This window comes from Acanthaster planci, linkage group LG11 (genome assembly GCF_054643075.1).
Source record: "Acanthaster planci isolate LZ-2023a linkage group LG11, COTS_SCS, whole genome shotgun sequence".
Taxonomy (NCBI): domain Eukaryota; kingdom Metazoa; phylum Echinodermata; class Asteroidea; order Valvatida; family Acanthasteridae; genus Acanthaster; species Acanthaster planci.
Genome location: NC_141787.1, coordinates 15,777,248 through 15,792,280, shown reverse-complemented (window position 1 = coordinate 15,792,280; position 15,033 = coordinate 15,777,248). Strand labels below are relative to the sequence as shown.

The 15,033-nt window shown below is 41.7% G+C and overlaps 1 protein-coding gene across 2 annotated transcripts; it reads right to left on the bottom strand.

Annotated features, from left to right (window-relative positions):
- Positions 1–1,390: 1,390 nt before the first annotated feature.
- LOC110976408 (protein SpAN-like) lies at positions 1,391–14,460 on the bottom strand. 2 transcript variants are annotated; one of them, XM_022229643.2, is made up of 11 exons: positions 14,270–14,460; positions 13,862–13,957; positions 11,815–11,941; positions 11,258–11,402; positions 9,820–9,886; positions 9,198–9,410; positions 7,775–7,910; positions 6,865–6,966; positions 5,822–5,922; positions 4,607–4,725; positions 1,391–4,089 (listed from the first exon to the last, which is right to left on the bottom strand). In XM_022229643.2, the coding sequence occupies exons 1-11, from the start codon at positions 14,366–14,368 to the stop codon at positions 3,966–3,968; spliced, it is 1,329 nt and encodes a 442-aa protein (XP_022085335.2). In that variant the 5' UTR covers positions 14,369–14,460; the 3' UTR covers positions 1,391–3,965. The 2 variants fall into 2 exon arrangements, with proteins under 2 accessions (XP_022085335.2, XP_022085336.2); XM_022229644.2 differs by lacking the exon at positions 13,862–13,957.
- Positions 14,461–15,033: the final 573 nt, after the last annotated feature.

The window sequence follows — 15,033 nt, the reverse complement described above, 5'->3', positions numbered from 1 at the left end:
ATTTAATTAACACTAATGTTTGCCCTCGCACTAACTTAGTGGACAAAGCGTGCAGCATATAGCCGTATGAAGTCAGTTAATTACAAAAGATGCGATATTAATAGAAAGATTTGCTACAATCCATACCTTAAGAGCTAATTAATACTGGAATGTGAGAAGTAAGGTTCTGTTTTTTTTCTCGTGACAGTTCCACTGTAATGTCTGGAGATCTGAAAGTAATCAACAGAGTGGTGTGCCTGGGCATGAAATAGAGCCATAATGTGTAATATACCAATGGTTTACTGTTAGTTGATAGTTGTAGAAATTTAATTATTCATTCACTCGGACATTCTTTTCTTGGTCTTTTCTGTTGGTCTTTTCTGTTGGTTTAGTGGGGGCTGCTTTTAAAGTTGAGCGGTTGCTTCAATGGCTGGTGATCTGTGTGCATGAATGTATCTGGATTTGTGGCCTTAGGGGACTTCATCCATCCTAGTCTGGGCGCTTTGAATGCTTCACGAAAACCCGTATGTCGAAAATAAGAAGGAAAAATCTACTTTCCGGGCGAGGCCTGACTAATGCATTTTGCGGGAAAGGCGGAGTCCCCACTGTGTTTAGGTAGTGTGTTGAACATGCAATAGTGCTTCGTTCTTGCGAAGTTCTGCAATTAAGTTTCACCAGGCCTTCGTATCGCCTCTTCCTCGAATTAAGAGAAAAAAATGGAGGCAATCACGTGAACCCCCCCCCCTGTCGACTCCCGTGTGCAATTTAGTAGAATAATTTATACATTGTGATGCACGAAATGGGACAAAAGATGTTAGGGCAGATGTAATATTGCTTCTTCTGCAAAACTGGCGCGCACGCGCAGTAAGGATTTAACACTTCCCGGTTCCCATAAGCTTCATGTTCCGTTTTTTCTTCGCCTCGCCTGCCTTTTTTGCCTGTTCAAAATCACGCTTATACGCGCAAGACTGGCGGTCTATGCGTTTATATGTCTGTGATTCGCCCCAAGCTGAAGTGCACCCCCAATCGGCGAAAGAAAGCCGGGTGGTTACAAGCGGGAGTCTTGCATGCACACGTTCTGTTTGTACGCAAAGACCATACATGCCGGAATAAATTAGTTACGCGTACTCAGCGTCGAACGCGCGTATACTTGCGGGCCTCATGGCACGCCTATGCCGGGAGTACCCAAAAACATGCCCTCTTTTGTTCCGCTGAGAGTGGATACCTCAGCCATTATTATTTCGTGGTCATTCACTGTATTTATTTGTTAACCCAATGCATTTTGACTGCAAGATTTTCACCGCATATTGTCACCTCCAAAACTCTTGGACCTCAAGTTGAAATTACAAACAAGGGACACGTACTTTTTTGCTCACTCAAACTACTTTACAAAGGAACCTCTTGACAACAATAACAGTCGCTTTCATTTATCCATTTATGGGTTTCTTAGCCGAATCTAGTCGTCAAAACATTCCTTTCTGTAGAGTTCTTTTTTATTTCTAAGTTAACTTTTAAAGAATTATCCTTGGCAAAAAGCACGATAAGGCAAAGCTATTTCAGACGCAGAGAATTGTCTATCTCATTAAGATTTTATACCAGAAAAAAATTAGTTATTGCACACAGATTGTAGACTAAAAATACATGTTGCGACATGCGCAGTGGCGTATTCAGCGGGATGGGGGGGGGAAGGGGAAACTTGCCTCCCCGACGGATTTTTTCACACACACCCCCTTTTTACTAAGAATACTTCACAGGTGAGTAGGAAAGAAAGAAATCGGTATTTCTTTTGTCAAATACTAGCACCAAAACCCTAAGAAAACAACACCAGCAAATAAAAGCAAGGATGTTGGGACCGCGAGGCTTTTGATATAGTGTTCTCTCCCAACATGATGTTGAATAAGCCCGAACTTGGCCGCATGACCTCCCCCCACCACCACCACCACCAAAAGTTGGAGGCGCTTCCGAAGAAGCCCGAAATGCTTTGGAAATTGATTCTAATGACAACAGGTGAAACATACCTTGAAAGGAATACTTTAAATAGATCAATGGCAAAACAGAGGCACGTTAATGCAGTCAAGATTTTCTTTAATAAAGTTCAAATCGGAATATTATTCCAGTACACTTTAACCAACAATAACTAATACACCACGATGATACAGATAATAACTCGAAGGGTCTTTGATTATTGGGGGAAAATAGTGATGGTGTAGGTAAAAGATTGATCGATCGATTGATTGATTGATTGATTGATTTTCTTTGCAAAGCTGGTTTATGTTATTGTTTAATAGATAAAATGATGCTCGTCCTGGGGTTGATCGTAGCAGGGTTGTTACAAAATGAATCAATTTCCTGATCGGGAACTATGGGCCCTTATTTTGTGCCATTTGATGAAATTTTACGGAGCAAACAAGTTGCACCAGTGGGTAACGAACGAATACAATGCCTTCACGGAGTGAAACATTGCTTACTGCATGCTCTCTGAGGTCATATATAGTTTACGTTGTTGTGGATGGACGAACCCTTTCTTTAAATTATTTGAAAAATCTGGCCAAAAATAAACAAATTATACAAGAAGAAAGTAAAGTAATCACAGCAAAGCGTTCTTGTTCCAGGTTTTTCTACGTCAACTATGTCAAGTTTGCAGGTCCGAGGTTTCCTGCGCTGGTAACTGCTATATACTTTATTACATTAGATACTGATAACTATATTGTTAACTATTTACAATTCATGTGAAATTCCCAAGGTCTATCATGAATGGCTGGTTTTGTGTGATCTGTCTTTTGCTTGTAAACGCCGAGACTTGTCAATGTAAGACCTGCTCTTTGTTGTGCATGGAAGCCGCAGAAAATTATACTGTGCAAATTTCACGACTGTAGTTGTAGGAAAATAAAGTTACAGCGTACTAGTTTTGGCATGACAGCCTTCATCAAAAATTCGTTTCATCATGCAGGAGAAATTGTCTGTTTTTATTTGCGGTCCGTGATGTTATCGAACAGTTTATAGATTTCCTTCTGAAATTTTTGTACATGATATTTGTGTGTTGGGATATGCAAGATGTAGGCTTGGCCTTGGGAATCTCGCAGCCCACGGGTTCCGACAAAGTCCTTGGAGAGTGGGCTGCCAATCCGTAGTCTTCGATTAGTCTGTTTTCAGTCGTTTAAACGGAAGAAACATGAACGGCCTTCAGCACCCCCCCGCCACACGCGGCATGTATGGTGTACGTCAATGTGGTTAAAAAAAGCATTTCCTCAAGAATTTATGGATTGAATTTACACACGAACGGGGTGAGAAAATACTGTGTGCAGTCTTAATCTTACAAAAAAGCACCTTTAGGCCTATGTAAGCCAAAAGGGATGCAACGAAATCAGAGCGATGGAGAAGTGGATTTTTTTTTGATGGAGCGTACGTCCTTTGGTTACCAATGAGTTCGTAACACATGTATTACTCTGACGGTGTGAGCATGCTGCGAACAAGGGGGTCTTTTACCGCATAAAAAGCGTCACAAAGTCAGTGTATTGAATGTAGATTATGCAGATTTGGAAAACGTCAATGAAGGTCGTGCTGCAACATTTCAGGTTATCATTTTTTCAAAGTAAAGGCCAGTTCATACTCCGTGCGCAAGCGAAGACGAAAGCGAATTTGTGACGTCCGCTTTATTGCGCGAGAAACCACACAAACGCAACGGCTCATCAGATGAAATTCGCGTTGCGAATTCATAAAACTTGAACACATTTCAACTCAAGCGAAATTTCGCTGTAATTTTTGCGTGATGTCAAATTTGCTTCGCTGTCGCATTCGCCTGCAGTATGGACTGGCCTTAAAGCCCTTCCCATTTCACAGTTTGTTTTAAGCATTTCACAGAGTACAGAGTGTGACTGATGAAGTGGCACACAACTGTTGATTTACATTTAACATATATTAGGCCCTATATCTAACGTAAACTGTCACGATGCTTTTAGTGCGGTTTGGCCGTGAAGTATGCTTGTTTAAACACACGTGAACTCCATTTTGTATCCTTTGAAGGTATACATGTCGTCACTGACCAGTGTTATGAATATGCTGTTGCCGTCTGCCTTCACCGTGGAGCCTTTGAGATCATCTTCGCATTTACTGGAGACAGAGAAGCAAATTGTATGTTGTGGGTAAGTTTTCCCTAACAAGACCAGGACAAGCTGGAGTTTTATCCTCCTAATCACCCCTTTTGTCAACATTACTTTAATCCCAGCTGGAAACTTTTAAGCTTCATGTTCTGATATTGCTGAGTATGACATGTGGACATAAAATCGCTGTTAGTTCTAAATTAAATGAATAAATACGGGCAATTCACAATAGTGCGCCTCCAAGAGTTTTCAACGCGCTGGCCAATCACAGTGCACGAAAGCTGCCGACCCAACGAGCGTTTGGAAAGGGTCGACAGAATTCGGGCACTGTGATTGGTCAACGCGTTGCAAACTATTGGAGGCGCACTATTGTGAATCAACCGTATTGTCAATAATATAAGCAGTGCTTCTTTCTAGTGCCCAATGCAGCCTTCCCGAATACTATAATTCAGATTGTAAGATCTTGAACAATCATCATGTGCCATGATCTTTGAAAACGGGTGGCTTCATAAGAATGAAATACTTACGTTTCTGGGTTGACGTCACCAGCCTTCAGTGTGTACCGAAATTTGTCATAGTAACAGCCGTAACCTTCAACATCGAAATCTTCGACGACAATTTGAACCTTCTTACTGGTATCTGTACACTGAGATAAAAAGTGAACCGTTAATTGGACTCTTTTCTCTAAATGGCATTCATTTGGTTTAGTTCTTCTTTTGGCGACTGTTTGAAGAACCTCTCGTTAAGTAGTACTGCGTCCAATCGTTAGGGATTTTATATTTTATGGACTTGCATGGTTGCCCACCCAACTTCTACTGTTTGAGAACTCTGAGAACGCGTGAGAAGCTAATTTTAGGACAAGATTTCAAACGGTTTATTTCTGTCACCTGCTGCTCGTTTAAACATAGTATATCCCTTTATACACTACAGGTAAGATTTTAGCCTTTTGTACCCCTAACTCGATGGAGTGGATGGGCTCGTGACCGGCCTTCAAGACTAAAGGGAAGCAAAGTTTTAGGTTTGAAGCTTTAAGGACACTTTCTCCGTGGACACAATCATATGCATGCGTACAGGGTAAGCTGGGGCCGCATCATGTTACAGTATGTGAAGTCGACTCGGATTGGCTGGCACGCGGCATGACGTAAAAATGTGCTTACTTCACCTGCAAATGTCCAAGTGAACGAGGGGAAAAGGCCATAAAACCTCAGTTCCTTTTGCAAATGTTAATAGTAATGTTTTATGTACCAGGTTTACAGTGTGTCAATCCTAGGTTGCCGACGGGTTTTCTCTCAAAAGGTACATTTTCTTCATTTGTATAGAAGAGGAATGTATGCATTGAGTATAGAAGTAGTTGTTATTTAGTGTGTTAAGAGCTCTCGGCAGTGGCCACCGTTTGCTAATCACTGGCTGACAAAGCTGTGACTGAGGCTTAAAAAAGGAAAGGTGCAGCAACCTGCTAGTCCAGATGGCAAACTGGGTCTATTCTGATACCTCCCAAAGAAACATTTCTTGCGATACTGGTCATTGATATATGTACAAAGAGAGTTTATTACATTCTGTTTGTTGCTCATTCTGCGGTCACTTACTTTTATGACCTCGCAATATTTGAGAACTAATCACAATCAAGTACTGTGAACTTGGCGGGACACAATAGAAAGACAAAAATAGACAAATTCTATGTACGGCAAACTGCCGTATGAGTATCAACAGTCTAACAATTACTGCTCCATATTTTTGCTTACCATAAGCAGATTCTGTGTTACAGTATTGAGAGGGTAGTGATCTGGGTAGTTCAGCGATACCAATGATATAGGTCCACTGCCATCATTCTCTGTTACCGTAACTGCAAAGAAGGAGAGTGGTTTGGCAATGCATTAAAAAAATTGTTCAACCGGCTCGAGCCGACCGTAATGACAAACGAAGTTTTGCCCCAACAAGATTTCTTTGAATATGTTGTTCTACCAGGATCTCGCCTTTTCATCCCAATGCTTTCAGTAAGCAAACGAGGACCAGCCAATTTCCTTTTGGCGATTACAAGACTTAATGGACCGGAGCAACAGTAATAACACGTAACGGTAACGATTTTCAATATGACCATTTTCATTGCCAGCCATAATTCCTCCGTGTGCTCACGGGTTTCGTCCGTGGAGCAGTTCGTCAATTTTGAGCATGTGAATCGATCAATCGCGAAGTAGGGCTGGTTAATCGCAATCTTGAAACTTGCGCAAATTTATTATACTCCATGCCGAGTTGATTTGCCTTTGACTTAAGGAGGAGTGTAACGAATTTTTTTGGTTGTCGAATTACACTATTTAAACATATATATTTTTGTGCGTGTCGCGTTTTCCAACACGTGCTTTAACTGTACGATACCCTTCAATTGCCCTCAGCTTATTAACAATGCATGTACCATTTTGTTCATACAGTATTTAGAATGTGATCCTGCAAATTTGCTGGATGAAATTTTAACATTAATTGGAGCTGATTGAAAATTGTACTTGATCCTAAAAGTAAATAGACGGACGGACCATTAAGCACCATCAGACCCCCTCTAATTAGCATTTATGGACATGCAAAATGATCCAATACCAGGGCGGGGGAGGTAGCGGGCGTGCTGCTAGACGCCATGGAAACGAGGTTAGGTGCGTTCATCATAATGCACGCATGTCAGACTTCTGTGTACGCATGTCGGACACAAATCAAGGCTGTGATTGGTCAGAGCACTACCTTAGGAGGGGCTCAGTGGTTTGGTGTAAAATTAAAGTTACTTTATAGCATAACATACCGCCAGGGTCAACATCTCCGCAGTCTGTACCCATGAAAGGAAAGATGCAGTAACAGTCGCTGCTCGCCATCCTCTCACCACCATTTTTGCAAGGTTCCGGTTCTGTGGACGCAACAGCGTCAACAAAATTGAAGAGGGTTTAATAAGAATGTAATAAATGAATACGATGCATATGCTCTTTTAGTACAAATTGAAACGTGGAATAGACACCTCTGAGTGTCCAACAAGGGTACACGACATAGATCGTTCTTTCGATGCTCATGTTTAGCATTGAGAAAGAAAACCCAGTGTTCCTATACATCGATCTGATGCCATGACAACGTATAGCCAATATTTGAACCCCATGTTTTGGCACAACCTTGGTTTCAACTGCGCTAGTTGTCAGAGGAGTAGAGCATTTTCGGTTATAGTTTCAGCTAATGGTGTTTTTTTATTTTTCGTTTTGGGTCAACAGAATTGTCACAAACCCACACAAACTTTATTTCTACCTTCAGGATCTTCAAGATGTATTTTTCAAGATGTTATATAAAATTACCTTCAGGATCTTTGTTATAATTGCTCGACTCAGCAGAGCTGTCGGATGCGGCTTGTGACTAGTTTGGGGTTCTAAGCGCTGGATATAAACTGATCGTAGCATCTTTTGGCCTAGCCTAAAGCGATCAGCGTACTTACAGCAAGAGGGCATGAGATGGAAAGGCTCAGTGAAATTGGTCATAGTAAGTTTAACCTCGTATCGCATCAATGTTTGGGATTCTGAGTGGAATGCTAGGGGCGGACACAGACTTTAGGCGTGAAGGGAGAGGCCCTTCTTGAGCCGGGGCGGCTCGGGTGCTATATTCGCCACTAAGCTTGCATGGATCCATTTGTCTTTTGTCCGTTTGTTTGTCTCAATTTGGCAGTGTGTACCTACCACCTTCGTAACACTCGTACAGTTTGTTGACATACAAGACGTCTGACGGAGACAGCTGCTTCTGTTTGCCGACCTTGTCATTGTACTTCGTGTCTATCAGTGTCAATGTAGGCTGACTCTTGTCCTTGGCAAAAAACTGCGGGAAGAGTGGAGAAGAGACCTTACCACCAGCATCGATCCCGTGCATGCAAGGCTGTGGGCGCGAGCAGCTCCTTGCGTAATGACGAAGAAATTTGAACGTTTGTGAGACGCAAGGGCGGACCCATGGGGGACAATGAGGGTTACGAACCCATAAGAGCAATCTGTTGGACAAATTTAAAAACTGGAAAGGCAGTTTTTGGTCGACATCACTTCCTTCGTTCCAAGGCATGTAAAAAAGCTCCCCCGAGCTGTAGCCTTTCCCTCGGTCGCCACATAAAACGTTACCGGTACATAAAAAATTTCCTAAATTGTTAGCTCCCTTACCTCAAATAATTTTGGCAATCCTAGCTGAATGTACCCTTGGGCGGTCGGTACAATAAACAGAATTTTTATATTGTTAGTCGGGTGGCCTAACTGACACAATGTAACGTGTTCACACGGGGTTTGATAGAGCCATCGCTGTCATGCGCAAAGGTCGGATAGCGCCGAAGGCGCAAGATGGATAACTCTGCCCAAAAGGTGTAATTAACATGGGCGCCATTAATTTTGAGCAAGCGATACGCCTGCCGGTTTACAGTAATGCTTACATGTAGGTGCAGGTTCACCAGGTGCACTTGCCTGCCGCAGCGCCTGCGCCTGTGCATTAACGTGCATTGCGCAGGCGTATCGCTTCCTCAAATGGCGCCCATGCGATTACATTGTTTTGCGTGTATTCAAGGTGAAGTTCACCATCTTGCGCCGCTAGATGTCGGTGCAGGACCTTCTAATGTAGGTTCATCAAGATATCGGTGTTTACAATATTCAACCGTTTGGAATGTTGCAAGTTTTAACAAGATTTCAGTGAATGGGTCATGGCAGTTTTATGCAGTGATACAAACTATGACATACATATGTAATTTACCGCTTTCATCATTGCATATACAGCAGCAACTATGGGCACCTTCAAGAAAAGGCCGACATAGTACTATATCATTGGAATCAATACGTTAACACCATGACGGCGTTTATTATGCAGATTTGCTCTGCTGCTGAGTTCACTGTCGTTTCGATGTAAAGTTCAGTATTTAGAAACAGTGCAGATTCACGTGTTTCAACGAGTGAAGTACCAACCTGACACAGACCTCCCACTGAGTGGGCCTACATTATAACCATTCAAGATGTAACTTACATATCTTATCAGTCACCTCAGTACCAAATAAATGCACGCTTCAAAAAAGCTCCCTTTGCTTGGTATGCCACCTTATGCAGCCTCAGTTTATTTCAGCGTTGCCGAAATACTCACGCTTCTGCCGTAATGCATGATGGATTCGTAGTCGTAGGGAATTCCGAATGTGATGAAATCATCGCTTGTATGCTTCTCGAAGTTATGGGCCTGGCCGTCTAAAACGTTATCCCATTGAACCGTGACAAAGTGGTCTCTGTCCGGTCGTGTATGCTCGTGGTATCGTCCGAGGGCGTGGAACAACTCGTGGATCAACACTCCTATCTCATCGTACTGTTTAGTTCAGAATTTAACGAAAGACACAGCGTTGAACGGGTAAGAAGTTACGAGCTTGATAATCCATAAGTGAACAATTTATTTGTTTTTATCATTAGACAAATTGTCCACCATGTCCCTGATGAAGTTTTGTAAGACTCAGCACCGTCATCACTACTCACTGTCATCGTCATAAACAACGACCAAAATGAGCCCCAGAAATATTAAACATTATGAAAAAGGGCATGTTTAAAGGGACTCTCTCTCTCTCTCTTTCTATCCTCGGTAAAAGTCCCAAGATTTGCTTCACCCCTCAGAAAGGTTCATATAAAGTTACATCCAGAATTTCCCACATTTTGATCCCCACTTGTCCCTCCCCGCAACTTCGGTTCCCTTTTGGTGTCCCTGGGGGCATTGTAATACACACCAAATCACACTTCGTAGGTACATTCACTGTGTTCGTCGATGAATGACAACCAACATGTGCCCAGCATCTGTACATAAACGATCATGTGATTATGCATTAATAAAATGAAATTCGGCAAACAGCATATTGTCAAATGTACACATTGCAATCCAATTTTCGTTTGTTGGAGGGCAAGAGATGAAAAATATAAGTGTCTCCCATTTTATCGTTTTTGTCGTTCTTGATATAAGCTGGATTATATGTGGTTTTGAATAAGCTGGATAAAATATTACCCCCATTAGCAGTGCCATCATGGAGGAGTTCTTGCCAATGTTTGTTTTTAGTTTGGCTTCTTTCCATTGGCATTCAAATTGGTCTGTCAACGCTCGTGAGAAAAACTTAAATAAAACAATAATAAGGTATAAACACGCTGAACAACAACGATGTTCAACGTCCTAACTTCGTCCATTGCATCAACTTTTTCAAATGTCAATAGCTTTTTGATGAAAGAAAAACTCAGTCGGCCTTGTTAGTGGTTTGGAGAGCACAGTTGGTTTGCCTTGGTCAGGTTATACGGAAGCGTATATAGGACATGACTGTATTAAAAAAAGATCCTGAAAGTCCAGAAAGTTGATTCATGTAAATTTAGTGATGCCGTCAATTCCAGTCCCTTTGAATATAAGTATTATCAATTAAAGGTGCTTTATATCCTTATAAACAATTAGCTTTATTTTATGAAACGGCCTCCTGTCTGCAGATAAATGTGTCTGTGATATGATGTGATAAACTAGCTTATATTAATCCCTCTCCATTTCTCCATCTCTCCATAAGAGAATCATATGCAAGGTAAAAACTCTTTTCATAATCAAATTGAAAATCTGTAACTTTTTCAGGGGAATGGCAACACTCTGAGCCCAAGCCCGATCAGAGTAGAGAACTGATGCGCTTTTGTTCAGGTTTTATGGCTAAAATGCTTGACAGATTCATTAGGGTAATTTTCAACCAGTTCTATTGACATTCCCATTAGCTTAATCTGCAGGGGAAAAGGTGATTAATTAGGAGAATATCTCTGCCTTTGCTAAATGCAGGAGTGAGAGCGCGCTTCATGAGTCACTTTGCATCTTCGACACAATGGCGCGCAAAAATGTCGGAACGGTCTATCTGAGTCAACCCCCCCCCAAAAAAGGAAATCATCCCGCATTCTGACTTACAAATCTACGCCACTCCCCAGGTGGATCACTATTTTGCTCGGGAGAAATAAGTAATCCGTCCGGGCGAAATACTAATCCGCCCGGGCGGATCAGTAGGCCCAATTTTTTTTCAGTCATGTCCTATATATGCTTCCGTATTTATACGCTTCCGTAGGTTTATTTATATACGTACACTTTCCTTTCTTTTGCAGCCGTTTCAAGTAGGCCTATATGCCGATTAAAAAGTTGAGTGAAAACAGCCGTCTTACCCTTCTGCGGTATTCTGCACCGTTAGGAGTGGTGAGCTCTGTGATGTACAACTGGCGTCGCTCGTGCCTGCCTCTATGAACTTCATACACGACACTCTCTCAAATTCGTTCATGGCATTTCTGAGGTTTTTCTTCATGTTATCATCTGCGTGGAAGACGTGTAAAATAATGTGAAAAGATTTCTGTTTCATAGATTGAAGATTTGAATTGTCCCTGGGGAACCAATGAAATTATGCGCCATGCAAATCGAAAATAGAGGTTTTCCCGGCATAATAGATTTAGCAGCTGGAGATAATCTATGACCTAAGACTTCAAATCTTCCCCTGTGGGTGTCATCCAGGTAAGCATCGTCTTTAACTTTTTTCAGCAAAATGAAAAATCTTTATGTACTGGGCCTCTGTGCAACTGCAAAATTAATATTGTCTAAATCTTCGGAAATGAAGAATTCCACACCACCAAACTTAAGTTAAAGACGGAGAGGCGACATGTATGATCACGCCCCTTCCTTATACGAAATGCACCACCTGTATTAGTACCACTGCAGCGGTCTAACTTACCATTGAAACCACTGGCAAACTCGTAGCAAACTTTGTTATTAGGCCAGGTCGCCGGTGGCGCGCGACGATCCCTGCCAGAGCGGTTGTCTTCGCCGTCCACTAAATCCAGTGGCATTGTGGGCGTCGGCTGATTTTGGTTTGAAAAGGAAAAAGAAGAGTTGAAGACATTATCTTCATTGGACGATTCAGTTGACAGTGTTCCACGTCACAAAGAGCCGTGATTTTTTTTCTGCCGACACTGGCAAAAAAATGTAATTATTCTAAGAAATCCCCTGGTTTTGACGCCGCTTTTAATGGGGGTTGTGTCCAACACGCCCTCTGCAGCCGAATAAAAGGGGTATAGAGGCATGGGGTACATGTCATCAGCACTCCATTATTGCATTGTTACAGACGAGACTAGTCTTTTCTCATTGGACGTGATTATGGCCAAGTGCATTTGTCGAAGAAAGAAGGGGAATTTTCCCCCGTGAAGTATCTCGAACTGCACCTATGTCATTTCAGTTCAAATGTTTTGGTGATGTCCGTATAGCGTTTCCTTTTATGAGATATCTTATTAATACGAATGACATTTTTCTCATCTTCTCATCGACATTTGGTTCAAATTTCCTAAATCCAATCAGTAAGACAACCTAAAACGAACAAAACTAACCAAAAAAAATTCCTCATATTTGTGTCATCTGAACTCAAGAACCACGTACCAGGCGCAGTTTGTAACGCAGGACTTTTATAGAGAGATGTAAAATTCTCTTATCTACCATTATAGCTATGAACAATTCCCAGATTGTCGGACGTTTAGAAAAAAATCAAAAGTTTACATTTCCAGACAAGTAGGTACTTTCAAAGTGTAGCTGCAATTACTTTTCCTTCGACACAAATTTTCTGCATCTTTGTACTTTTCTTCAGTGTGTAAAAACTCTTTTCTACACACTCCTATCTGGTTATTGCATTGAAAAGTGCAACTTTTAAACAATCAAAATAATCCATGTTTTTCCGGACAACTGAGGGCGCTGTTGCTGTAAAGTCATTCAGGGACAACATGGTTCAGGGCATAGGTATTTCTGTTCAAATTGTGAATCCAGAATTTACTAACTAAAAAAATTTCTGAGAGGGATTGATGGTTTCTTATTGCTGTGCACATAAACAACAATGAATCAGCAAAGAAGAGAAAACATAGTCCAGGGAAATCTACAAAAACGCAGGACATTTTTGAGTATACAAACCAGTGTACCGGTAACATTAATTGAGCAAGTTCTTCCCGAGTTCTGCTCATAAATATGGAAATCTCATTAGCATAAAAAGTTGAAATAAGGTTTACTGAGGAATAGGGCCGAGTCAATTCGAATAATTCACTATTTGAGTATTCGACCTTCAATTCGATCGAATATCCGAATACTGACCGCCCGGCAGATTGTTGATGAACAAACCATAAACAAAATCAGTTGCCCAAACCCACACAATTGTACATTATAATCAATATAATAGCTTCTCACCTCTAGGACCATGTCCAGCCACAATTTCGTTAGATCTAACGGAGGAATAATGGTTCTTGCCCTTTGAAAATTTCTATTCCTTTTAAATTTATTAGCGAATAATGTACTTTTTGAATCATTGTAAGACATATTGTCCTGTCGCTTTTCATTTGAATCTGCTTGAAACAAGCCTCCATAGTGCGATTTTTCTCATTTTAAACAAAAGAAAATTCTCCCTTCCTTTTCATGAGTTTTGCATTCGAATATTCAAAAATCGGAAAATAATATTCGAATATTCTATAATCGATCGAAGATTCTGATATTCAGCACAGCCTACAAGATGCCGCATTTTACAGCTTTGTAATCAAAAACGTTGATTGCAGCTACCCTTTAACTGGCAACAGTATATTGAAAAACTTCAATTTCAACCACTGGTGGCTGGAACGTATAGGGTCCCCTGGGGGCGTCCATAGCAGACTGCGCCTGCCACGTCGGTACTGAAGTAAGTTGTCACCATGTTAGGCCTCGCGAATAGTTGGTGCAATGCATCAGGAACTAGTATAAGAGTAATTAATCACCGTGGGACGATTGCCTTTCTCGAACTGGCTTTTGCGCTTCACCCTAGGCCGATTGAAGTCTTCGCCGTCCCGATCAAGTGTCGCTTTGGGCGTCGGCTGAATTATTTAAAATAAACAATGGGGAAGTTGGAGTTATCGCCCACTTTTTGATCAGGGAGAAGTAGGAAATAGGCTGTTTGCTCCAACCTGTGTGATGCACCGGTAAGCAACATACTAAGGCAAATATCCAGTGTGTAACTATCACTTCAAGGAATTACTTATGACAGGATTACAAAAGCGCCCTCGTATCATCTCCTCTTCCTTTCCTCTGCTTTTCAAAATGTTCACTTCATCTCCAATATTAGAAATAGTAAACTGTAACCACTTCACTGCGATTTGTATGATTTAGTTTTAGCATTAAGTACTCACCCTGAGACGATTTCCCTTCTCAAATTTATTCCGTCTCACCCTGTTAGTGGAGGCCGCCAGGGCACACCCTAACAACATCGCCAGTAGAATCAGTCTCATATTGTTGGGGAGCTGATTGGATATTCAAACGATCGAATGCTACCAGTATTTGCAATTTCTGTTTCGTTACCGGGAAGTGTGTCTTCTCGGCGAATCTGCGGGTTTTATTGGCTCATCATGTCGAGAAAATACGCCCACTTTCAACGGGGGGAGCCACGCCAGTTTTCCTCGGACTGATTTTGTGCGACGGATCGACAATTCGCAACAATCTAATGTTAGATATATTCAGCCTTCGGTTCAATGTAAAATTAAACACGCTGCCCAATCAGTGGCGTAACTACGGGGTCACGTGCCCCCAATGCCCGTCCCCCTGGGTGCCCCCACATTTGAAAGCAGTGAATAATCTTCGTGAGTTTATGCATCAGCGGCTTACAGTTTCTTGTGCCGCTCCCTTGAGGAATGTGTGCACCCCGGGTACCCCCTTAACCTAAGTTACGCCACTGTGCCAAAATTCCTCTGTCAGATTTTCAATAATGAAACAAATGGAATTTGTATTGGCGTTTCTCAAATCATGTGCTTAATAAATTCTACACATTATGAGAGCATGGGTAGGCCCCTAACCATTGAACTTTCGGTGGGGGGACGACCCCCAACATCGTTCCCATGCATTTTTTGTTCTTCTCGAGACTTCAGGAACTTCTTGCCATCATTTTGACACTAATGAT

Bases quoted from the DNA above. Each gene is read 5' to 3' on its own strand.
- LOC110976408 (XM_022229643.2), bottom strand. From the start codon at position 14,368: ATGAGACTGATTCTACTGGCGATGTTGTTAGGGTGTGCCCTGGCGGCC. The intron at 13,958-14,269 runs GTGAGTACTTAA...TAAATAATTCAG, and splicing joins AGAAGGGAAATCGTCTCAGG to CCGACGCCCAAAGCGACACT. The intron at 11,942-13,861 runs GTGATTAATTAC...AACCAAAATCAG, and splicing joins AGAAAGGCAATCGTCCCACG to CCGACGCCCACAATGCCACT.